Source organism: Haliotis asinina, chromosome 1 (assembly GCF_037392515.1).
Source record: "Haliotis asinina isolate JCU_RB_2024 chromosome 1, JCU_Hal_asi_v2, whole genome shotgun sequence".
Lineage (NCBI taxonomy): Eukaryota > Metazoa > Mollusca > Gastropoda > Lepetellida > Haliotidae > Haliotis > Haliotis asinina.
The window spans coordinates 61,490,697-61,517,871 of record NC_090280.1 but is presented as its reverse complement, the minus strand read 5'-3'; the positions used below and the strand labels follow the sequence as shown (position 1 = coordinate 61,517,871).

The 27,175-nt window shown below is 40.8% G+C and overlaps 2 protein-coding genes across 6 annotated transcripts in view; one reads left to right on the top strand and one right to left on the bottom strand.

Moving 5' to 3' along the window:
• The window catches only part of LOC137295606 (serine/threonine-protein kinase 36-like), a 15,005-nt gene extending 1,325 nt beyond the window's left edge, over positions 1-13,680 (bottom strand). The window contains exons 1-8 of one of the 3 annotated variants that reach the window (XM_067827061.1): positions 13,529-13,680; positions 7,768-7,875; positions 6,699-6,836; positions 5,247-5,324; positions 3,539-3,715; positions 3,297-3,370; positions 2,147-2,373; positions 676-758 (exon numbers count right to left, since the gene is read on the bottom strand). In XM_067827061.1, the coding sequence (XP_067683162.1) occupies positions 676-758; positions 2,147-2,373; positions 3,297-3,370; positions 3,539-3,715; positions 5,247-5,324; positions 6,699-6,836; positions 7,768-7,860 (870 nt within the window). In that variant the 5' untranslated portion in view covers positions 7,861-7,875; positions 13,529-13,680. Of the gene's footprint in view, positions 1-675; positions 759-2,146; positions 2,374-3,296; positions 3,371-3,538; positions 3,716-5,246; positions 5,325-6,698; positions 6,837-7,767; positions 7,876-12,577; positions 12,670-13,110; positions 13,351-13,528 lie in introns of those variants that run through there. The other 2 variants (XM_067827044.1, XM_067827053.1) reach the window with 2 other exon arrangements.
• On the top strand, positions 12,516-27,175 carry LOC137295587 (uncharacterized). 3 transcript variants are annotated; one of them, XM_067827014.1, is made up of 9 exons: positions 12,516-12,644; positions 13,583-13,683; positions 15,191-15,328; positions 15,499-15,582; positions 18,285-18,461; positions 18,706-18,782; positions 21,204-21,424; positions 22,761-22,843; positions 24,563-27,175. In XM_067827014.1, exons 2-9 carry the CDS (start codon positions 13,591-13,593, stop codon positions 25,070-25,072), a joined length of 1,383 nt encoding a protein of 460 aa, XP_067683115.1. In that variant the 5' UTR covers positions 12,516-12,644; positions 13,583-13,590; the 3' UTR covers positions 25,073-27,175. The 3 variants fall into 3 exon arrangements, with proteins under 3 accessions (XP_067683115.1, XP_067683123.1, XP_067683132.1); XM_067827022.1 differs by lacking the exon at positions 12,516-12,644 and adding an exon at positions 13,393-13,482; XM_067827031.1 differs by lacking the exon at positions 12,516-12,644 and having other exon boundaries at positions 13,497-13,683.

Here is a 27,175-nt window from a genome sequence, read left to right as displayed (position 1 = left end):
CGATACAAATACACTCATTTGAGAATTCCTTACATTCATGCATTCAAGAATGCACATGAACATTTAGTTCATAACTACATCAATGCATAGTTTAAAGATATTAAAGATGTTATATAAACATACATGAATAATCCCTACCAATAATTACCTAATAATATAACTTCTCATACATTTGGAACCGATGGCGTCAGCCGGAGGTTTCAAATGAAATATTCCCGTGCTTCAAATACTCAGTAACACCTGGAAATTGGCCAACACGTGATGTTTAATTTCCTAATTGCAAACCAAAAGTCACTGTGTTCTGTGATCTGATTGGTTGAAAAACATGATTAAATGGTATTTGTTCATGTTGGCTTCTGGCTGCGTATTGACACGTAGAAACATCGCAAACAACTGTTTTGTTGTGTCATCAACAGTGGTGACGTCATTCAAATCATATTGTGACGTAAAGTTAGAATGACGTCACAAATGAGCAACTGCAGATGCTGCCATGGGAACCAGCTGACACGAGTGGTCCTTACCGTTTTTGTTAAGTATTGTGAGGAAGATCTTACAGTATCCATTAGGATTCAGAAAGAAAGGCTTTAAAGCAAGCTACAGATAAGTGTAACTATATTCATCATTTAGACAAAATTATGGTCGACAGACGAAGTATGAAAACCACAAACGCCATACCTTCTCCCGGTATTCCTCCACCTTCTTCTGGGCAACCTCAGGTTTGGTGTAGGGGCTGTCTCGAGCCCTATCCTCGGGAGATACTAGCAACATATCATTGCATAAAATTACTACTTTTATCGAAAGTCACAACGCTATCATGTTTACTTGTTGTAGTATAAAAACTTGTGTATATATGATACAGTAAACAACGTTTATGAGTGGTCGAGTTCAGTTTTACGCCACTTTTAGCAATATTCCAGCAATATCAGGGCGGGGGACACCAAACATGGGCTTCACACATTGTGAACATGTGGGGATTCGAACCCGTGTCCTCGGCGTGACGAGTCACTAACCACTAGCTGAACCACCGCCCTTACTAAATCTGTGGTGAACATAACAGTTTACTGTATTGTTAATGTATATTGGTTTTTTTCATTATACGTACAGCAATGCGATACGTAAATAACACATATTTCTCTCTTCTCACTGTGTGTAAACTGAGTCTGGGCTATTTAACATGGGTATGCTGAGTCAGGGCTATCTAACATACAAAGGGAATGAGATGTATAAGGGATAGTTATGAATGGGATAGTTATGAATGGGACTGAGAGACTCATAAGAAACAAGTTTGGACAGTTGATACTTTTGCTTGTATTGACTTACAGCATTAGCTTCTAGAAAAGAAATCTAATCTAAAGATTTAGATAACAAATCAGTGGCCTTTGAATACTTTCACTCATACTTGTGTCATGTACTGTTTCTATCAACTTGCCTTAAGAAAATCAGCTTGGGTCAAAGACTTGCTAATAAGATTATAACTTGTCGACATTATACATGCATTCCATTTAGAAGGTAAATAGACTGACGATTTGGGTAAGCGTTTGCTCGTTAGGAAAAAGGTATGGCGTTTATCCCCTAAATGGGTAAGTATCAAGCCAGGTCAGTGAGTACAGGGTGTTCAGCTTGACCTGGGCCACTCTACATATGCATGACCAGGGAGGTCAAATGGCAGATTCGGCAGGTCGAGTTAATTTCACAAAAAATAGGGGAGCAGATGATGTTATTATTGTTGCGATAGTACGAAACATGCACACATCGGAACATTACACCATCTGTAGCTTTGTTTTTCAAAGGAAGTTAGAACATTGCTGACAATTTCTCGACTCTGAGATGTCAAACGTCAACCTTGTCTCGGCTGTTGACATGTTGACAATCGACTGACAAAGATGCACCCCTTCACATTAATAGACCTAGCCAGTTGTGACAGGGTCACAAACTGCATTAGTATTCACTTGATCAGGTCAGCAACGTTTCTAAGAGAGACGTAAAACCCAAGCACAGTCAAATGGTCACTGCGGGGATTGGTGGATAGTCGTCCTTGCTGATACTGTGAAGAACTCAGTAATCTGACTGGATTTTTTTATGCAATATATAACAAAAAATATGTTATAATATGTTTTTAACTCGGATGCTTCAAAAACCTACTTACCCATAATTCCGCCCTTGATCCAGGGATGGGACAAAATGGTTGGCCATGAACATCTCTCTCTGGGATTCTTGGTGAGCATCATCTGCAGGAGGTCCTTGAGATCTGGGGGCATGTTGTTGGTCCAGGGGACTGAGGAGTTGAGGATCTTCATCCCCAGAGTGACGATACTGTTGGAGAAGAAGGGTGGGTCGCCCACCAACAACTCGTATATTATACAACCTAAAGCCCTGCAATATGAAAAAAAATTATTAAGATTAGATAAGTGGAAAAGAACTTATTGAATAACTTTTTGTATTGAGATGTCTCCTGACCTAAACCTGGAAATACAATCATTGTTTGTTTCTAAGGCAACAATAAACAACTCGGCTGTTTACTATAGTTCCTTGAACATTTTGATATTGGACAATGGCTGGCTTATCCTCACGTAACGCCATTCCAGATTCATTTGGCTGTTTCGGTTATACGCCTGTATATAATGTGCTGACATCACAATCTACTGATTACTGTTACTGGCAGTGGCAAAAGTCGTGGTAGTCAAATGCAATCAACCCTAGCTGTCACTAAACCTGACCACTGGATCCATATAGTCGCCCAAAGAACAGACTTGTCTTGCTGCGGGCACAATCTATTAATCTAACCAGTAACTCCTACCCTTATATAGGAAGGTCTTTGACTAAGACAACAGTTAAAACATTTCTAGATATATGCTAAAAATTAGTCGGATAACCCCTCAACTGAAAAATGGCTTTGCAATAGCTACCAGCCATGACTGCATTCATATACTGACAACAAAAGAAACGCAACTTTGTTTTGTTGTTGTCAAGTTTCTAAACAGAAGAAACACGAACTAAACAGCAAAAGAAACGTTCATGTTTATTTCTACTATTTAGAAACTTGACACAGTTGCGTTTCTTTTGCTGTTTAGTATATAAACCAAAATGATTCTTTTTGTGGTGATTTCGGGATTCTATCCTTGGATCTTGAAACCTGTGGAATGCATAATTCATTTTTAACACAGGGCAAGTGTGAAATGAGTCCCACGTCGTGGTCAGTGTTTCAATATTTTCCCTAAGACGTGAATTAATAATGGCAGTCGATGTAGCCAACTTATAACCCATCGATATTATAATCACAAAATATTCTGTCTTACCATATATCCACTTTTTCTGTGTAGGAGACGAATGTGTCCGTTGCTATTTCTGGCGCCATGTATACCGGAGTTCTCTGCAATAAGGAAACAGGTTTACCATAATGTTTCTAATCATGAGTGAGTTTAGTTTTACCCCGCTTCCAGCAATAGTCTTCACTCATGCGGGGAATCGAAGATTCTAACCCGGATCTTCATGTGTCACTTCCCATTTCACAATGACTGGATGATTGTTTGCCACTCACCTTTATAGTAGTGGCATAGTAAGTCTCCCCCATGGCCCTCGCGAAGCCGAAGTCGCACAGTTTGACGGTGCCGTCGCCCATGAGGAGAACGTTCTCGGGTTTGAGATCTCGGTGGAGGATTCTGTTGGCGTGGAGGTAGAAGACGGCCGAGGACAGCTGACAGGCAATCTCATGCACCTGGAGATGGAGAAGAAGATAATCAGATGGTCTGTATCCTGCGCTGTTTACAGGGATAACTGTTTCTTCAAATACAGGAATCCATCAGAGGATCCATAACCCTTTATTACAGCAGTGACTAGGTGGCACTAGTGGGTGTCTCGGGGTCAAGTCCTGACTAACACAAAACATTCTCAATTTAACCCTAAGGTTGAGTCCTGATCAGACTGTCACGCGCTGCATCAACGACACAAGGGTGGTCAGCCTGCAGTACCCTGCACCTTTATTCACAGACCGCCTCCTTATAACTGGAATATTAGTGGGTGCGGCGCAAAAATACACTCACTCACACATCATCTTAATGTCTTCAGTTGATGTCTTCACATTGTTTGAAGTTTCCCTAAAATGCATGACATTTGGAGTGACTCGAAACCATGTGCTGTCAAAAGTTACCTCCCTTGTTTAAAGTACCGCGGCACTCCAAAAGTGACGAAAGACTCCATTCAGACGCCACATATATGTACATGTCAGTCTTGTCGGACCTTTATAATCCTGGACACTGATTGACTGATTAAACTGCATCCCACGGAGCATTCGTCACCACTCGATCCTTTCCGTAACATCTAAGATGTTGTTTGGCTTGTCCCGGAAAAATACGAGTTAGTCACGAGTTTCTACGAAGATCTTCACACTCATCGTATCGTATCGGAGTGTCTCAGTACCCCCTTCCCGACAGTTGATTTTGCTGGCGGTTGAACTGTATGATTGCATTCCCTAAACCAGGGATAACCCGTTAGAGGTTCCCTGCCTAAACCAACTGTATGTCCTCAGTTTCTTTATTCAGTGTGTTAGGTAAACAAAAGGTTAACCAAGCTGCATGGATAGTCAGTTTCTCTATTGCAAGGAGTCTGACGTTTCGGTGCAGGTACATACATGATACGTGTTAGAACCTACCCCGAAACGTCGACCTCATTGCAATGAACAAGTTGACTATCCACCGAACCTGTTTTCCCTTCACCTTTACAACTCCTAACATGCCTCTCAAAGAAATTGGTAAACTGACTGTAAATCATGTTAAACAATTATTATGCCTTCTGTTTATGTTGATCTAACCTTTCTCTTCTCATTGTAAATAATCCCTATGCTCGAGATGACCCACTTGATGTCCAGGTTTGAATTTAAACAGTGTGAATAATAAATGTTTCAGTTTTCGTATGTTAAACATACTATGCTGACATTCCACCAGCTTTTTGTTATTTCCTGATAACAGACACCAAACATTGCTAATTTTTACGTTTACCATTTTTCATACGTTTATCCCAAAGTCTTGAGTTCGTGAGTTCGTGAATTCATGTCTGGTCTAGTAACATTGCAAAGTTACCAGTCTATTTGTCTGACTGAAATGTTTGGGAATTACATATCAATTTTATAAACAGGTTTTTTTTTATTAACATGTCTGGTAATTCTATGAATTGTACTGAGTCCATGTACTGAGTTTCCGATAATATTTTTATGAAAACATTAAATTGTAATTTTCACAAATATACTGTACCCTGTTTTCTGGAAAGCACCCAACTGCGATGAGCGTTTTGTATAACTCTTTAGAAGCACACTCTGTGACCACCACAAGCTGAAAACAAACAGACATGTAATCAAGAGATGGACGCATAGGTGTGTTGAACAGGAGTGTGCGAAATAGTTTCAAAACTATGTTAGATGAAATGTTTTGTCAGGCCGTAATCTTGCACGATTTAAAGGTGCACTGTAACTTAACGAGTGATGTATTTACAAATTGATCCTACCAGTCACCAGCCCCAAAATTCACCACTCTGGCCAATGACTGTGGAGATTTACCAGTTGGATGTTCACTAGCCATGGGCAAGTGGGTCAGTGGCCATTTCGCATACTGGAACTCGAGCATGATGACTGTGTTGTGGTTACAACGAAATCCTAGGCCAAATGCTATAAAAGTCTCCATCGTTTAGATCAATCAGCAGCAGTAAAAGTGTCATCCAGAGGTTCGTATGACACCTTTCAAAATATCTTGTTGATATGGAACTGACTACAGCAAGTATCAATTTAAAAACAAACGGGGTTTACAACACTACTTCATCCGCACAGTCCACGTGTCTACAGACTAAATGCATAATTCTTAACTCCAGTTGTGTGGTGGAGGGTGACAGGACTGATGCACAGCTTCGTCAAGACATGCAGTGGTTTTGATAAGGTCGGATGCATCTCAATAGCTGGTTTTGGTCCTACATCTACATTTGGCCTTGATGTAATAAATTTACAGAGAATGATTCAGTCAAAACGCCCCTTTGAACGGCATTAAGGTTACAGCTCAGCCAGTCAGCTTGATTTGTAATTAAAGCCCCATGTAAAGTAGAGCCTTGTCTACCACCTACAAGCACAGGCGGGCTACTGACAAAGATCGGGAGAAGCTTTGGGTTCGAATCCTAATACCTTGACACGACTGAAGGGTGCTACTATGTACAAACCTAGCACCCTAGATTGGACCGTATGGTCGCTGGTTCGAATTCGATCTCTGCTTTGTCATGACCACACACGTGTAATACTTTGGGTGCATCCCCACTACCCTTCACTTATCCTATAGAGCATTACCTCTGGTGCTCCTCAAGGTGACCCTCATGGTTATAAGTGATAAAACATTAAAAGTGGCAATAAAATATCTCACGTAGAATTACCACCATAAAGAGCAGTATGCTGTGAAAGTATATTATACTTGCATGTTGTCATTTAATGTATATATATATTTTTTTCGGAATACCTGTATGTGTACTTGTGGACAGCATGACAGCATGTGAACAACTAATTTTTATCGACAACATTGCGTTCATTTGCGGAGAGCATGGGGTGGATTTGTTGACAAATGACATGTATTGGCAAACATGTATTTCAGATTACTGTCCATTTGTGAAGATCACAAATTTCATTTAGAGAAAACCTGGCGAGTATATGTGGACAAAATATCTATACGTACATATCCAGGGATGTCGTAGGAGTCGAGCAGCTTGATGATGTTTGGGTGGTTCACCTTCTTCATGATGAGGATCTCATTCCTCACATCATTCATCTCCTTCTTGGTCCTGAAGGAGGAGATGTACTTGAGAGCGCAGATCTGTAACACATACAGTTTGCCCGTGAAGATCGATCAGGTATAGAACTGACCTTCAGTGGCCTATGCTTGTCGTAAGAGGCGATTAACGGGATCGGATGGTTAGGTTCACTGACATCGTTGACACATTATTCGACCCACAGAGATCTACGTTCATGATGTTAATCACTGGATTGCCTGGTCCAGACTCGATTATTTACAGACTGTGTTCATGTAGCTGGAATATTGCTGAGAGGTGCATCAAACATGAAGTAAGCAAACAAAACTGTTTCTTGTTTACAATCCGCCTTTGTGTATAAAGCGCGTGGCCAGGAAGTAGGTGGATCGATATCGTTCGATACAGAAACAGGTAATAATGTCACTTAAAGTGACCCTGCCTGGCGATCGCCGTTAGTGGAATGACTGGACTGTGGGAAGAAAGTATATTGTGTCTGTGAAGCAACTATGGAATACTGTAAGGGACATTTTCGCGACCTCGCATTCTCGCGCTTTTGGCATTTTTAGCATGTTTCCAAAGGTCGAGATCGCGAGAATGTCCCTTACAGTATTCAATATTAAACTGCGGACGGTTTTCCAGTTAACTTCTTTGACTCGCGTAATATAGACAAACGTTCTCAAACAGGGATAGCGGTACAGCTTGGCAACGGTACAAGAATCTGTATCGAAACGTTGCATTCACGATATAAAGAAGTTGGTATCCATGAAGTACATCAGTATTGATATCTCACTTGGCTAGTATAGGGGCTGAGTTAGCCTAGTGGTCAAACGATTGATTCGTCACAATGAAAACCCGTTTTCGATTCCCCACATGGGTATACAATGTGCGAAGCACAGTTGTGGTCTTAACCGCCGTGATATTGCTGGAACATTGCAAAAAATGGTGTTAAACCATACTCATTAAGTCGACTCCACTACACCTTTTACTAGTTATTACCTCCCCTGATCCGCCTTTCTTTCTGCCCTTGTACACATCACCATAGGCGCCACTGCCAATCTGCTCCAGTGTCTCGTACCGGTCATCCTGCATCTTGGCTGAGTCGTCCTGGGGAGACATAATCCAATGAGAGAAACAAAACATCCCTCCTTTATTTTTCACATTTCGATATATCTACGCGCGTCTATGATATCATTTTGTTTTGTTTGCTCCTTTGGTGCTTTACGCCGCACTCCGCAATATTCCAGATATATGGCGGCAGTGTATGAATAATCAAGTCTATTATTTACAGACCGCGGCCATATAGGTGAATTATTGCTGAGTGCGGAGTAAAACAAAACTCACTCACGCTTCTTACGACAAGCATGGGTTGCTGGAGACAAGTCCAACCCAGTTTTTTAGGGCCTTATCTCATATTGGGCAACAGGGGACAAGGGTTTCCCATGTAATTCTCTGTACTGACACCCAGTGTGGGTTCGAACAGAATATGTTCTCAGTATGTATTCAGTATGTGTCTGTACCATACCCGTACTTTTCGCTTAAGTGTTTAACGCCATCACAAACGCCACTAAAGATCCTCACCCTCGCAAAATGTCTAAAATATCAGCTTCTTTGATTTCAGCATGTCATTGTTTCTCATATGGATGACTATGTTTAGGGTGAAAACATTTTATATACTTTCTCTTTTGTTGACAACGCCACCAGGCACAGTTATACTATGAAGCGACGACCTACAAATAATCTAAACAGCCGAGTCTAACCAAGGTGACTGTCAGTTTCATACAAGGGGTGAAGGGATAGCCATACAGCTGAAACCTTTTTTACACCGAAGACCCGCGTTTGATCCCACACATGGGCACGTTGTGTGAACCAGTTTCTGGTGAACCGCCGTGATATTGTTGGATTAATGTTTAAAGCGGGATAGACCCACATTCACTCATACTTACTCGTGTCATTAAAGAATAAAGCATAGGTCTACTGTATATTAACATGATTTAATACATTACAGAATATATTTGATATATTAATATACTCATGGAAACAAATAAGGGAACACACGATACCTTGTGAAGAAACCTGGAAAATAACAAAGGAGCGCGTGTACTTAAATGCGTTCCTTTATTTGTTTCCATGAGTATATATAATAGACTGCAAGAAAGAAATTGTAAAAGGGCGTTGAAATGGAATGTGTACAAAATGAACGCATACAGTATAGCTTTTATTCTGATATAATTTCTAAATAATAATAACAACAACATGTATCACTTTCAATTTTAAAGCGCAAAAGTAAAGTAAAACTGGTTCCACGTCACTCTCAACATACGAACCACTCGTCTTAGTCAACCCTATTTCTACATTAACCTTCAACATGCTGTATACTTGCAATAACAATCTGATCTAAATCGATAAGAAAATATTGAGAATTCTATTTATACCTATTACATGGCATGGAAAAACGTGCAGGTATGGAGTATAAATATCTACAACGCCCGTACAATCGTTTTGTTTACCTATTGAGCCTGGAGTGAATTCAGCCACTGACTACTAGTATTTCCGGCTTCAGCTAACTCTATAGCAGGCTTCGGATCATGTGAGCTGGATGGCTTTTTCACATATCCATAACGGATCACAGACTTAAAGTAGCGTAATTACAAAGATTAGCTGAATTATCAACACCTGAAAGGTATTAGCGACTCTGATCGAGTAAGGCGAGACCTATAAGTGTTTCACATACGTACTTTCCGTTGCACGGCAGCGCGAGGGAATTTGCAACACACCTATTTGTCATAATGAAGTCGATTTCTGGTGTCTCCCGCCGTGATATTGCTACAATACTCCTAAAAGCGGCGTAAAACCATATTCACTCACTCACTATTATTCACAAACATACATGACATCTTCTTAATATGATACGGTGTTTAGTCTGTGAAAAGGGACCAAGTTATTTGGAAGACTGCTTTTATATACTCATGGAAATAAATAAGGGAACACGAGGTGTTCCTTTATATGAATTTCCGGAATTTCACTCACATTACAATCATACCTTGTGACGAAACTTGGAACGGAATGAATGAATACTTGTACTTTCATATGCTATTCGTTTCCACGTGTACATATATATATTGGGGTGGTAGTTTAGCCTAGTGGTTAAAGCGTTCGCTCTTCACGTTGAAGATTCGGGTTCGATTTCCTACATGGATACAACGTATGAACCCCATATATATTGCCCCGCCTTGATATTTCTGGTTTACTGTCAAAACAGATAATAGATGAAGGCAGTGGCGGTACCCCTGTTGCCCAAAACAGCGTAATAACGACATGGGCCTAGATTTTCGAAGCTCTCTTAACGCAAAGATAGTCGTAAGTTAATGTTAATGTATGGCACTTACGTCAGTCTTCGTACCAAGAGAGCTTCGAAAATCTTGGCCCAGGTCTTCAGCGTAACAACTAAACTGAGCGGCGTAAAACTAAACTCACTCACTTATATACATTTCGCGACGTAAAACAGTGCCCTTGGAGCAGGCGGTGACACCATGCTTCCGACTTACCGTTTCAATAGAGTCCTCCTTTAAATGGGAAATAATGTGTTTGGTCGTTTTGTATGTATAACACTGTACCTGGTCGCTTTAGAACCACTCTGTTTAAGGTATTCATGAAATATAGAGTCAGTGTTGGGCAGGGACTTTGGGGCCTATTCTTACCGCTGACTCGTACATAAAAGAGTGACTGTGTGGGGAAACGTACATACACATACGAGTCAAATTGTGATTCATCGCATTTCTGCTGTGTGTGCCTATAAACGTAGCGACAATGAAGCCGCATGTGCAAACAACCATCATTAACGGTTTCCTAATTATTTCTTTCAGGTTTCTTGGAAATCGTTAGAAGAGGATAAAAATGATATTTATAACAAAAATAAAATTAAATTAAATTATATATTTACATAATATAACAAAATCATCGTTTCTTTTTATATACAGGTAAATAAGTAAATATGTGTGCCAAATTCAGAGGTTATTCCGAACTAAGATTCAGAATTATAGGAAATTAAATATTTTTTATTCGGAAACTGATTTGTTCATGACAGGATGGGAATAAAAAATGTTAAAATATGAGAGATTTCATATCTGTAAAATGTAATTATGTAACAATGTACATAATGCATGCTTACACTTAACCTCAAAGTGGTCCAAACAAAAACACTCTAAAGACAGAAATAAATCAAAATTGGCGATTTCAAAATAAAACCAAGTGATGTGTTGTGAAGCAAAGATTATCCTCATTACACGGGATTCCGGATACAGGCGAGGAAAATATTCACTGTATTTTCTCTCACTATTTATAATATCTAAATATACATTCTTATACGATGTAAATATACCTACGAGTATCCTATCGGCATTCTTTAATCTGCTCTGTCCAGTTAAGCATAACGAAAATAGCAGGGAGAGGTCACGACCAGGTCATCAGAACACTGAGGAATTGATCTATAAGTAACAACCACGGCCATTTATTGACTGCACAGGGGCTAGAAGGTACAACCTTTGCCTCACACCTTGGAACGTTGTCTCCCTAATGAACTATGGTGTGTAACAGCTACTGCAACCAGATGTACTGACAGTACATTGCATGTTAAATGTCCTTGATAACAGGAAACAACAGCTGGGTGAATATACAGCATAGTAATATCTGTATCCAGCTTTAAATCGGTTAGGTCATTTCCGTGTATGTGTGCCGCTGTGTGTATATTTGTTTGCTGTTGTTTAATATCGCACTCAGCAATATTCCAGTTATAGTAGAAGCAGTCAGAACTGGCATCTGAGCAATCCGGCAAGTTGTCAGCACGGGCATAAAATCTCAGTCCCATATGTGGCTTGTAATTTATCATCAGCTCTACAATCCGGCACATTGTTAAACCAGATCATTTAATCAGTCCCGGACAATGGGTGCCAGTTTAGACAGCTTCCACTGTATATGGCGGTGTGTAATTAATAAAGTCTGGGCCGGACAAACCAGTGATCAACAACATTAGCATCGACCTACACAAGTGGGATATGATGTCATGTGTCAACCATGTCGGGCCGGACATGTCGGACCACCCGATCCCGTACTGGGTGGTACTCATATTCTCTTTGAGCTAATGTGCGTACGCGCAAGCGTGTGCGGTGTGTGTCGGAGTGTGGGTGTTTATATTTGAGTGGGGGTGTCTGTCTGCCTGTGCTTAAACTGGTCTCTTGACGGTTTTGAAGGGAAGGCCGGGGGAGTAGGTGAGTGAGTGAGTTTAGCTTAACGCCGCTTTTAGCAGTGTTCCAGCAATATCACAGCGAGGAACATAGGAAATTGGCTTCAAACATTGTACCCACGTAAAACAAAACTTACTCGCTCACTCATTTGTTGTTCTTTAAGACCTGAAATACGTAGCATCCATGTTGTGCATGACGTAATGGGCGTGTTTCCTGTTAAGATCAGATACCTGATTTCGGTATGGTAATTACATCCATATAATTCAAACAGTTACTAGTATTTCGCAATAACCAAATACATACATCCATGCAAAATTCACCTTGTAAAATATTATGAAAATTAACACGCGGCACGACACTTTAACGAATCGCACCCGAACGAATCGATCCGAACCACGGAAAACAACCTTCACAAATACCTCTTGTCAGCCCCTACGAAAACGACGCGCGCAATAGTAAGAGGAATTCCCTGGGAACTTGAAAAGCTCACGTAACCCAGTAAACAAACCCGGGCGCGGCCGTGACTCACCCGAGCACGGCCAAACTGCTCGGTCACACAGATTTACCTGTACAGGTAGTTAATGGCAAAACCCATGCGGTACCTGAGTTGAGATAGAGCTTCGCAACATCTAGGTAAGAGAAGGTGTAAGCTCGGTTTACTGTATGTTCATATCTGTGCTGGGTCGATTAAATAACCGCTGCCTATATAACCTTGTCAGGAGCCTTAACCAGAAGTGTTGTCAACCATGGTATATATCATTGTTTGTGAAACATGTCGTAAAAACTATGAGCGTTGACAGTGATTGCTGTGTCATAAACGATACTGTTCTGGTTAATCTTAGTTATGATGATGTCGTAATAATGTAATATCAACTGATATATTAATAACTGATAACGAGGAGGTAAAAATAGTAACTGACAATTTGGTGAACAAGTTCGTAGTTTAGCTTCGTTAATGAAGTTAACAACTACCCGTACGCGTGATGACATGATAGATAGTGTATGATGTCACAAGAATTATTAACATCACAGTTGAAGCTGGTTTGTCTCGAGGGAGAAGAAGATAATATTTGATAAGATAGTGAAGGCAGGGACTCACGTGTTTTGCTCCACGCTAATATGTCGGTCACTGTTGTCGGAAGTCGAGAGATAATGCGAGGCTAGGTCATTCGCGACGAACGGTTGTAGTTCCTTTATAACGCCGATGTGTCACGTTGACATTTCTGGACCAAACTTGTCGTATCCGCATTTGTTAGTGAGACCTAGTATGTGTTGCACTTATATGTCACAGAATAATTGAATCAGCCATGAATATCATTTGACCTCTGACATTCAAGGTGAAGGACGTAATTATCAGAGCGTACATGTATATACAGCCTGTGAACAGACTGAGCTAGGCAGGTTATACGTGTTTAGTACACTGACGCGGTGTGTTCAGTCAACAGATATTCATATGTCAGATTCGGTGGAGGTATATGTGTTTGATGTAAATGTGCTTGTAAATTCCAGAGTTTTACCTGAAGTTGTCATGACGACCTAGGGGTGTGGTGACCATCTTGTCCCTGTTTCAGGTTTGGCGATGTCTGACGACAAATACGAGCTCCTGAAGAGGATCGGCGGGGGGTCGTATGGAGTTGTGTACAAGGGCAGGAGACGGGACAACAAGGATAAGGTATGTGTCGACACAATCCATACACATGTAGACTCAGTAGAGAGTGAGTGGGTTTAGTTTAACGCATTACGCTTTTAACTGCATTTGGATCATTCCATGTCGTTTCAGTTTCATTTGGAATAACGACTGTGTTCCTATGTTGTACCACAGTTAGCAATATTCCAGCTGTGTTAGGTGGTGGGGTAGCCAAGTGGTCAAAGCGTTCTGTCGTCACGCCGAAAACCCGGGTTCGATACCCCACATGGATGTAATGTATGAAGACTATTTTGGTGTCCCCGTCGTGATGTTACTAGAATGTTGCCTGGAGCGGCGTAAAACGGAACTCACTCACTCCTGTTATGTGTAAATCATCAAGTCTGGACCAGATAACCTGATGGTCGATATCACTAGCATCGTTCAGCATGTTAAGCCCTGGCACGAAATCTAAAGGGTTGAAATCTGTAATGCGACTTCCAGTATCTTAGAGACCAGGGGCCCGTTTCACAAAACTCTCGTAAGCCTAAGATCTCGTAACTTTCCTCGTAGCATTCCTGCTTCCTATGTTTCAGTATAGGAGGTACCAATGCTACGAGAAAAGTTACGAGACCTTAGGCTTACGAGAGTTTTGTGAAACGGGCCCCTGGTCGGTCATATTCCCGCCGCCGTAAATGACGCGGGGGCATCTGAGGTCAAGGACGACGTAGTTTTTCCATGACGTGGATCCTGCCTCGTTAAAACATCTGTCTGGTCCAGACTTGAGTATCTACAGGCCGTCGTGATAAAGCTGGAATTTGCAATCTGTGAACTAATTCACAGAATTCTTTCATTGCACTAGTATGGCGACGTGCTTGCTCGTTCACGTCCTCGTTCTTAGACCTGAGACCTGTACTAATGTGCTGACTCACTGAAATACCATGCTGAAGTTTGACATCGATGTTATTTAATAATTAAACTCAGGATACGAATCGTATGTCTGCAAGGAAATAGATATGGAAAGTTAGCATGTAATATGTTATTAAAATTCACAGGTGTTGATGGAGTGAAATGGGCATCTAATGTAAAGATCTAATTTATTCTCTAGGTGTGGGATATATTTTGGGGGGAAATGCGGCACTCTTTTGAAAATCATAAAACAAACTTATAACAACAAACAGACTCTTTTTAATCCAAGTTTTGGGTTAGCAGACCCCGACAGGCACTCTTTCCTCGACATGCCACTGATTAGCTGGTGAAGATACATTCCTTATAATATAGGGATGTAATGTCTTTGCGAGCTCACTTAGACTAACGCTTATAGTTTTTGATTATATACAACTTTGATTGTAGCAAATAACCCAATGCAAATTGGAAAAGGGGAAAATAATGCGGGCTGAGAGAGTCTCGGTGTGTGTTCGTGTGTGTATTCAAGGTCATCTGCGTCCGTAAAATCCTTTTAGACGCGCTGTTGAAACAGTGAACTCAACTTCACTTATTATTTCAGGTTTTCCTTCTCATATTGTGAATTTCAAGTCTAAAACTGGTGTTCCAGGTGTGCGCGCTCAAGTACATCCCCAAGAATGTTACAGAGAAACACATCAAGGATGCTCGCAACGAGATTCACCTCCTCAAGAAACTTGAACACCCGCACATTGTACAGATGCTGGACAACTTCGAGACTGACAAGCATGTAGGTTCAGAACTAACGGGTTCCACTGCTCCAGCATCCTTAAGCCTTTGCCATATTCAGTCTCCTGGACTATCAAGGCCGAAAGTTGGTATACTGAAACATACTGTATGTTCCGTCAAGCGTCAGTCTGTAGTGTCTTGTGTATAATATTGTTCCATGTATATTTACAGATCGTGCTTGTGTTCGAATATGCTGTCAAGGAATTGTTCAAGGCTATGAGGGCAGAGCCTAAGGGGAAATTCAAGGAAGACAAGGTACGAGTAGTTACATCTGTTCCCTCCAAGACCTCAGGAATACTCTGAAACAACAAAGTTGCAGATAAGACCTCAGGAATACTCTGAAACAACAAAGTTGCAGATAAGACCTCAGGAATACTCTGAAACAACAAAGTTGCAGATAAGACCTCAGGAATACAATGAAACAACAAAGTTGCAGATAAGACCTCAGGAATACTCTGAAACAACAAAGTTGCAGATAAGACCTCAGGAATACAATGAAACAACAAAGTTGCAGATAAGACCTCAGGAATACAATGAAACAACAAAGTTGCAGATAAGACCTCAGGAATACAATGAAACAACAAAGTTGCAGATAAGACCTCAGGAATACTCTGAAACAACAAAGTTGCAGATAAGACCTCAGGAATACAATGAAACAACAAAGTTGCAGATAAGACCTCAGGAATACAATGAAACAACAAAGTTGCAGATAAGACCTCAGGAATACTCTGAAACAACAAAGTTGCAGATAAGACCTCAGGAATACAATGAAACAACAAAGTTGAAGATAATATTCCAGCGTAACATGGTCTCACTGAGGATGAAATAATGGGTCTTTAGTTAAAGAGGTATTATTGTATACATACCACGAAGTTTGATTGATCGAGCACTCGACTGATAATTTTCATCATTAAATCTACGGCGTCTTTAGAATAGGGAAATGCTTTCAATGATCGCTTAATGCAAAAAGAGTTCTGACAGTAAATACTTACGAAACACGACGTCACCTTTGCCATAGGATCGTTTGGTTTTCCAAGTTTTCGATTTATAAAAAAATGTTAGTTTAATCACATAGACGTTTGAACAGTAATCATCCAAACCGCAAGCTTTCTGGGCCAATACGGTCAAACTTATTAGCGACAGAACTGATAAGTGTGACCGGCAAATAATAGTTCCCCGTTTGCTCGCCACTGCATGCGGCGTTTCTCCGTAGCGGCCATTCGAACCCTGGTCATGTCATATCTGAGACATTTGCAGATGCCAGGCACTCGTCATCATAGACGTGACATGAACTGGTAGATTCAGACTCAGTGTGCTGTTACTGAGAGGCTTGTTCATGAGGCAGTGTGTCCCAGTGGGATAGAAGCATGCAGACAATCGTCCATGCAGACAGACATGCACTCTTTCCCCAACCCCCCACCTCTCTCTTTCTCTTTCTCTCTCTCTCAATCACTCTCTCTGTCACTCTCTCTCGATCACTCTCGATCACTCTCTCGATCACTCTCTCTCGATCAGTCTCTCGATCACTCTATCTCTCGATCACCCTCTCTCTCGATCACTCTCTCTCGATCAGTCTCTCGATCACTCTATCTCTCGATCACCCTCTCTCTTGATCACTCTCTCTCGGTCACTTTCTCTCTCTCTCTCTCTCTCTCAATCACCCTCTCTCTCGATCACTCTATATCTCTCTCGATCACTCTCGATCTCTTTCTCTCTCGATCACTCTCTATCTCTCTCGATCACTCTCTCTCTCGATCACTTTCTCTCTCTCTAGATCACCCTCTCTCTCGATCACTCTCTATCTCTCTCTCGATCACTCTCTCTCGATCGATCACTCTCTCTCTCTCGATCACTATCTCTCATACACTCCCGCGGAATATTGCCGTTTGCTGCGACAATGTGTGATTGTCTTCGACTGGCTCCCTCTCTCTCTCTCTCTCTCTCTCACACACACACTTATTCCCTCTGACTCTCGCACACTCCATCTCTTACACGATATTGCCTAGGACGGCGACAGGCAAACGATGTGACTTCGACTGATAATCCCAAATAATAATATACCTTCGCGCCTAGCAGTTGTCAGTGCTCAGACTAGGTGCCTGTCCTTGGTGTCCCTTGGTGTCCCAATCATTAACAATCCGTTCTCATGCTTTAGAGATAGAACTGCCACAGGAGACAAGAAAGACATTTTGGGTGTGCCTTTGTTAAATTAGATATGACCGTTCCTTTTGACGATCTAGACTTGGCAACAGTATGTCATTTCAGTGTATTGTTTAATATATCTATAAACATCATACAAACCTGTCAACATGCGAGCAGGATTTCACTAGCATTTGTCCCAGACCTTTAACCCACAAACTGTTATCATCCAAACCGGGATTTCCTGTCATGGGCAGTGGAATTCAAAATGGCCACGCCCATGTTAAGTTGTGAAATTGAGTGTACCAACAAATAAATTCCTGGTGTGCACAAACTGCTTTTCTATAATTTGAACTGGTCAAATTATTTCATTTTTCGATTAAATGAATCATGGTGGGTATTATTTAAATAATTTAACGGGTGCCACCTGAGCACTGAAATATATTATCAGTGCCGTTTCAGTCTGTACGTGCATGCACATTACTACATCAAATAATCTTGAATGCGACTTTCCATCTCATCCGCTCCAAAAGAGTAGCGGGGTAGCTAAGCGGTTAATGTGTTGGCTGATCATTCCCAACATCTGGGTTCGATTCCTCACATGGATACAGTGACTGAACATTTCTGGTGACCCCAGCTGTGATATAGCTTGAATATTTCTGCGTATAACAATACTCACTTGCTGGACCAAAATGTGCAACAACCGTCAGATTAAAGTATGACAGTTACCAGCTTGTTTGAATTTATTCCACTTTCACATGTGCAGCTCTTAACACCGCATCATTGTACATAATCCCTCAATAATCACTACGTTTCAGGTGCGCGAGCTCTCGTGCCAGATCTGTTCTGGGCTGTACTACCTCCACTCCGAGAAGGTGCTGCACAGGGACCTCAAACCACAGAACATTCTCGTCACCCAGAACAACACAATTAAAATTTGTGACTTTGGATTCGCGCGAATGATGCAAGAAAAATACTATGCAAGAACTATCCAGGTTAGCTATTCATGGGTTTTTTTTAAAGAAAATTTCAGTTAATGATGTCCCGTGAAAACTGAGGGTCACAAGGGACTGTCCATCAACAATCGATAAAATGTAACAGCACTTACTATGAAATGACAAGAAATGGGTGCATATGAAATTATACCGGAAGCACTTACTTTGCTTCAATCAAGGTCACTCAAAGGAAAGCTGCTAGTCAAGAGAACGCTTCCTTACAATGTAATATTTTCATTAACAGGGAACGCTTATCTACATGGCACCGGAGCTCTTTGGTCCCGAGGCGTTTGTCCATTATACAGAGAAGGTGGACATTTGGTAAATATTTCAGTTGACTATTACTCTTCATGGATATATATCTTCATTTTGTCCTGAATTTAATGTTCCTGAATGTAACAGGCGTTTGAAAACTAAACCTTAGGCAAATGAAAAAGGTGAAATGTTTCTCGGGCATCGGCGCGTCACTTTTACTTGTACGCGTAACTATTTATTAACCATATTGCCATTTAAAAAAAAATAATTTTGACACTTGGCCACGTCCCCATCATCCATTTGTCCACTATAAGAATGAATGTAAGAACAAGTATGACTGAATCTGCAACCTATTAACACGCGCTCAACTTTCCAGTCTGTATTTCTGAGAGCGAAAAAAAAAAGTGTTTCTCCCTCGTCACAAAATAAAAAATTGAAAAAAAAGTCCTACCGGCCTCGTCACTTTCGAAAAACGTGCCCGAGAAGCATTTATTTTTAATGCAGTGAATCACATTTAAAATCGCTTTGTAAATACCTGGACCGATCATTCTTTCATCGTCAGTGACAAACATCCTCATGGTACAGAAGAACTTAACTAACTGTTCAGAAGAAGTTAGTAATGATTAAGGAAATTCTACACACTGAGTGATTTAGATTTAAGTTAAAGGAACAACTCAGTGACCCAGGGACAGGTATGAACAAAACGATGATCATGCTTAAGATGTCGGTAACATCTTTAACTTAAACGTTTGACGTTCACAGCGCTACGATCGTTCGGTTATGATGTCGGTAACATCTTTAACTTAAACGTTTGACTTTCACAGCGCTACGATCGTTCGGTTATGATGTCGGTAGCATCTTTAACTTAAACGTTTGACTTTCACAGCGCTACGATCGTTCGGTTATGATGTCGGTAACATCTTTAACTTAAACGTTTGACGTTCACAGCGCTACGATCGTTCGGTTATGATGTCGGTAACATCTTTAACTTAAACGTTTGACGTTCACAGCGCTACGATCGTTCGGTTATGATGTCGGTAACATCTTTAACTTAAACGTTTGACTTTCACAGCGCTACGATCGTTCGGTTAAGATGTCGGTAACATCTTTAACTTAAACGTTTGACGTTCACAGCGCTACGATCGTTCGGTTATGATGTCGGTAACATCTTTAACTTAAACGTTTGACGTTCACAGCGCTACGATCGTTCGGTTAAGATGTCGGTAACATCTTTAACTTAAACGTTTGACTTTCACAGCGCTACGATCGTTCGGTTATGATGTCGGTAACATCTTTAACTTAAACGTTTGACTTTCACAGCGCTACGATCGTTCGGTTATGATGTCGGTAACATCTTTAACTTAAACGTTTGACGTTCACAGCGCTACGATCGTTCGGTTATGATGTCGGTAACATCTTTAACTTAAACGTTTGACGTTCACAGCGCTACGATCGTTCGGTTATGATGTCGGTAACATCTTTAACTTAAACGTTTGACGTTCACAGCGCTACGATCGTTCGGTTAAGATGTCGGTAACATCTTTAACTTAAACGTTTGACGTTCACAGCGCTACGATCGTTCGGTTATGATGTCGGTAACATCTTTAACTTAAACGTTTGACGTTCACAGCGCTACGATCGTTCGGTTATGATGTCGGTAACATCTTTAACTTAAACGTTTGACGTTCACAGCGCTACGATCGTTCGGTTAAGATGTCGGTAACATCTTTAACTTAAACGTTTGACTTTCACAGCGCTACGATCGTTCGGTTATGATGTCGGTAACATCTTTAACTTAAACGTTTGACGTTCACAGCGCTACGATCGTTCGGTTATGATGTCGGTAACATCTTTAACTTAAACGTTTGACTTTCACAGCGCTACGATCGTTCGGTTATGATGTCGGTAACATCTTTAACTTAAACGTTTGACGTTCACAGCGCTACGATCGTTCGGTTATGATGTCGGTAACATCTTTAACTTAAACGTTTGACGTTCACAGCGCTACGATCGTTCGGTTATGATGTCGGTAACATCTTTAACTTAAACGTTTGACTTTCACAGCGCTACGATCGTTCGGTTATGATGTCGGTAACATCTTTAACTTAAACGTTTGACGTTCACAGCACTACGATCGTTCGGTTATGATGTCGGTAACATCTTTAACTTAAACGTTTGACGTTCACAGCGCTACGATCGTTCGGAACGAGGACCAATTCGAGCACTTACCATTTTCAGATAAGATAAATGTTTTTATTATATCCAAGGAAATTTCGTTTGCATCATGTACTGTTCTACAGGTTTACATCCACAGGGCAGCTATATATAACATTGTAAATAATAATCATAATACTATTTGTAAACAATAGTCAGGATATAAATACATCCATGTAGTATACAAACATTGGTATTGCCTAGAAACTGACTGAAAGTGCGTGGTTATCATACAGAGAGCACTGCCTGAAGTAGTCAACCATTCCTTTCCAGGGCTCTGGGGTGCATTATATACGAACTGTTTGTTGGTAAACGACTATTCGAAACAAAAAGCCTAAAAGCTCTGTGCAAGCTCCATCGTTCTGTAGAGCTCCCGAAGAAGATGAGCAGCAAGCTGACGGACCTGCTCCGGAGGCTTCTGGTGTGTGATCAGCACAGTCGACTCAACTGGCCAAATATCCTCAACCATCCGTGGTTCAAGAACGGCATACCTGGTAGGAAGAACACGTCCTCTTGAACACCAATCTAGGGTGTGAAGCCTTGCTTTGGTAGATGTTATTTTATTGTCTTCGATGTGTACCAGTATGGTTCTGCCTTCTCCACATCATATCTTTGATGCAACTTCTACGATGTATTCAGCTTTTAATTAAAAAAAACCGCAGTGTCTTATGAAAAGTGGTCAAATGTGACATTTATATCTGATATTTATTCCACTTTCCTGGAGGATACTGACTGAGTGAGTGAGTGAGTGTGTCTAGTTTGACGCCGATTTTAGCAAATACTCAAGCAGTATTACGGCGGGGGACACCAAAGTGGGCTCCAAATATTGTACGTTGGGAATCGAACGTGGGTCTCCGGCGTGATGAGCGAAACCTTTAACCGCTAGGCTACCCAGCCGCTCCTCTACTACTTTACAGATAATAGTCCCGGAAAGGGATTGATTGATTGCAAACCTTGATATAACATCCCTTACATATTTGGTTACGTGAGCTGTCGCTTAGTCCGAAAAATATGTTGCATTGCTGGTGGTGGTCGGAACTCCTGTTGGGGGCAAAAATCTATGTAGGTCCCTGCTTCAATGGTATTTTTGTACCTTTAAAATTCGACGCGTAGCGCCGTTTAAGGGAAGATTAACTAAACAGAACATTTATTATATAAGGGGTATAGTCGCATATGAACTTCTTCTTATGAAGTTGAAATAACCGTTAAGGACTGTACCCTTTCTTTCATGACAAACGGCGTTAAGTCTCCTGAACAAGAAATACTCATTTGCTGGCGTTTAGCATTGTTTTGATCAGGCGGGTATAACCCAGATAAGGGTCGGCAGTTAGTGATTGAAGGCGGTTAACATAGTTTTGATCAGGCGGGTATAACCCAGATAAGGATCGGCAATTAGTGATTGAAGGCGATTACGTATATATCACTGGAGCATCGAAGTGGTCCGGTATCGTTGTGGGATAAATACTTACAAGAACTGAATGAAAATCAGAACGTTCAGGTGTAATGACCTTCTGTATTTGTAGATTACGGAAAGGGGTGAGTGGTTATGAATTATGTTATACTTAGCGGGAGAATGGGCAATATTACCTTATTATTCGTAATATGGAAACGGCAGTTGCTCAAATATGCCTTGAAGCACACAATAACAACTTGTCCAAATGACGCTCTGATTAAGGGTACTACAGTTACATTTATCAGTGATATTGAAGGAAAGTATCTCAAACAAAGTGAAAACATTTCTCCTTGGATGATATCAACACAACAGTGATGGTACATTGTATTGTATTGTATATTGTGTGTATTGTATATTGTGTGTATTGTATTCTTCAGTATCAGAGGAAGACTTGGCCAGGGAAAGTCCATACACAAAACCGGAAATAGGAGCGAAGAAACGCCAGGAACATCTCCAGAGGGTGAGTTTGTTGTTGAATGCCCCATCCACATGTCTGCCAGTAAATGATCATATCTGAACCAGATATTGCTGGGACGGGCATCACTAAGAAACGCCTGTCATGGCTATTCTAGTCGCAATAATTACCATATTTGCTGTTATTCTTTACATACGGCATGCTCTCGGTAATACGACATGTGGCTGTAAAGGCTTTGATATCGTTAGCGCTTGCGGGACAAAATAGCGCAAAAAGATATTTGGAAGAAAAGTAGAACATCGCTGTGACTGGTTGAGTGGCGGAACTGTTCATACAGCGATCGATGGTGTGAGCATCGATGTTTACAGTTGTATACGATGATACATTATCATCCGAGTAAGTAAGTATGTTTACACGAACCTGCATCGCCTCATAAGAACAGCATAGGTTTCTGGGACCTGCAGAAGATGAAAGGAGCACCTGCCAATAGCAGAGAAACAAAAATGTTCGATGTGTAGTTGTTGATATTTGCATACAATAAAATACACCTGTAACGAACGTTTCACTAAGGTTTGTTAGTTATAACCCTAGTACGTTTGGCGCATTTTGATGAAAGTGTACAGATGTGAGGGAAAAATCAGGTCGTTATTAGCGAGTTCGTTATACACGGGTATGTATACGATTCGAATCATGGCCCAAGCATGGTTGGTGGACAGCCATTGACTCCCCTTTATGTGTCTTTAGAGAATGGGATTATATGTGCGCATGTTTGAATAATTGAATTCAAAGTGGACTACTGTATGAAAGGTCTCCCATATGCAAGAAAGCATTATACATACAGAGATACAAGAAAGAACATGCGGTGTTCACATAAGCAATATACTGCTTGTTTACCAATCCGATTCCTCCTTTGGAAATAAATATGTTTAAACCATACAAGAAAGAAGAAGGGTGTCATGTGCTAATACAAGATACATAATAACACAATTAAACCATTCACATAGCTTTTAGTGTGAAAGACACATTACACAGTGGAACATTTACAACACACACACACACACACACACAAAGGAGTTGCACGTTTAAACAGTTCATGTATTTTGACTAGAGCACTGGCACCCCCATCACATAATCTTTGATAATGTACAAACCGTGTTCATTTTCTATTTCTATGTCGCGTACTGACAGATCAGTTTTGATTTTTCAATGGAAAGTTTCCTTCCGAAAGGTACAATAAACCAAACAGGAATCCACCCTCCAAAAAGAACCCCTCAGAGGGGTGCTAGGGGGTGCTGTAAATGTGGTGACTCCTTGTGTTGCTCCTTCCCGTTGATACACTCATAAAGGAACATAAAACCTTAACTACCGAGATTTTGACAGTTAGCGAAATCTGCCGCCACAAACCTTTGATCAGCAAAGACCAAGGATACGACATACCATCGGCCTGTGCACGATTAAATGAAACTGTAAACACTATGAAGCCCCTTATTGGCTTGTGTTTACAAACTTATCTCCATTGTTTATTGGCTTCATCACCTGTTGTTGTTCTTACCATGTTAATCTGCTGATTGTCAAAACATACCATGTTAATCTGCTGTTTGTCAAAACATAGTACACATAAATACTTCTTATCATTTGGTTCTAGTCACTTTTAGTTTGATAACGTGTACAAATCTACATCGAAACGTTGTCTGTGCAATAAGCTAGATCTTGTCATCCATAATTTGTAAACTTCACTCACGTTTGATCAACGTCATGTTGCAGGTCCGGGTTATCCGACACTCTAGAAGTATGCGTCGAAAAAGACCAGATGCTAGTAGAGTGAAAGGGCTTCAAGTAGAATCTAGACCCGATCATCTCGATGCAAAGGAACGCGAAGCAGCATCTGGAGCCGATAATCTTCACGACAAGAACGAGGTTGCTTCAAGAACTGACAATCTTGATGTAAAGAAGAACCAAGCTGCTCCAAGAACCGAACAATTTACAGGTAGTGCTGTATTTCCTCGAGTTCCAGACAGATGGGTGGCGTCTGGCACCGATGTCGTTGACGCTGATGAGGACGATGTCGATTCTGTGGACGGGTTTGGGTACGATGATGACTTTGTTGTATTGGAGGAAGCAATGGCAGAGGTAGATATTGATGAAGATGTGGACGTTGTTGTGATCATTGGACTTGATGGTGAGGACGAGGATGAAGAAGGACATTTTGGTCACGAAAATGAAGAAGATGAAGATGAAGATGACGAGGATGGCAATGAAGGTTCAAGATACTGAGCCAAAAGCAATTTGGCAGCAATTTAGCATGTTAGAATACATTATTGAAGATGAAGGCGAAAGTATATAGACTGACATACAAAGGAACGTAGCCTTTCATAGGCATTTAGAAGTTGGACGAACATGATGAATACATCGTGTTCGTAATATGTAATAGCTGAACATTGTTTCAGTAGGGACGTTCAGCTTGATGTTGAAGTTGAAGGATAGCCCGAAATATCGTAGGTACTATAGACCCCAGGCAAAACCCCTGCGTGGGTGCAAAAGTGAGTATAGTTTTACGCCGCTTTTATCCTAGCAGTACGACGGCAAGGGACACCACAAATGGGCTTCAGACATTGTACCCATGTGGGAATCAAACGTGTGGGGTCTTCTGCGTGACGACACAACGTTTTAATCACTACCCCACAGCCCCGTGCTTGGCACCGGTAAGGAGCTAACAAACACAATCAGGCCGAACCGGCATCTAAACCTCTCGATAGGTTTCTGCACGTATCTAGGCAGTTAAGGCTATAGGAACTGTACTTAAATCATAGTACATGTAGAATGTCTACAATGCAAAGATTTACAATAATCAAACATAAACACTTACCCATCAAAAGATCATTGTTACGTACATTTTAGTAGAACACTTAAAACGAAAGCAAACACTGTCTTCGTTTGCGTTTGGTTTGTTTAAGGCCGAAATTGGTAACATGGCGACGTTCTTTTTAAAGTACTTATTCTGAACCAGGCAATAGTGTGGGCGTCGATTCTGGCTGGTAGGGGTACGATGTCAGACGCCTGTATCAACGTGAGGGACTTCAGCCATACGTCACTTTTAGCAATATTACAGCAATATCACGGCTTGTACCAGGGCTGGTACAACTGCTAAACTGCGGAATATCAGGTAAATTTCCTAGCTTAGTAAAGAATATGTATCAGAATACAAAATCCACTGCCATGTTACATAATCAAATATTCCAATTCTTCCCATTCAACACGGGAGCAAGACAAGGGAAAAATCAACACCATTTTTAGTTACTTGCAACTGCATGAGAATCATGTTAACATATTTTTGTCACATTTCATTGAACTATTCACGAAATATGTGTATTAACATTATATTGCTGTCATCTTGATTGGTTATATTATCATATGCGGATCTATATTGCACGTTTCTCATGTACCACCAATAGTTGTTTTTGTGTGTGTGTGAATAAACAAACTGCGAAACTTTTACTAACCACCCGTCAAATTAAATCGCTCGGGCCCTGCAATAAGTGTAAGCATAGGTTGCGTTGCAGTAAATTCCAGCTAAGGATTCCAGGTATATGACAGAAAGCTGTAACTGATCAATTACAGACTAATCAATCCGGTGATTGACACCTTGCTTGTACGTAGGCATGCATCAATCACGGTCTTCTGACACGAGTATCGTTGTGAGTTTGTGGTTTTTTGTTTTATAGTTAAGTCCTAAACACGTTGATTGTTGCTTATCATAACCTCAGCTGCAGTTTGTGTCCATAATGATTTTCTCTAGTAGGTGCGTGAATTAGCATACTTAAATATACTGTATACTTTTACCCCAAAGTCAACTGGAGCCGAACGTCTCAAAGGTATTATACTCGTAGATTTTGAAAATGCGTATTCGCATTTTTGAGTGGTTGAGTGAGTGCGTGAGTGAGTTTAGTGGCAAGATGACCACTAACTAAGCCCTAATTACTCTTGATACTCGTGAATCTCATTAGATTGGTCTTCGCTGTTTTGGTCGTAATTGATTTGGAGTTACACTTGATTATGTTCTTTCAATGTGTTTCTGAATAGTAAGGGTGAGAACAAGTGATACATCTTTCTTTGTTTTTTATCAAAACGAGTTTTATAACCCGTGCCATGTCACATGATGAAAATATACTGAACAAATCATGTTATGGAAGGTAAATATTTTTAGTTGACATGTTGTTGATAAGATCGACATCATTACATGAATTTTAAAATGTTCACGATTGTTGCTTGTCAACTGTTTTGAACTCATTTTTTGCTCTGTACAATGTCACTCGTATTGTCAGGTAGAATTTTATTCTTTGTTATAATACTTCCAATAAACTTATGATTATTTCTAAA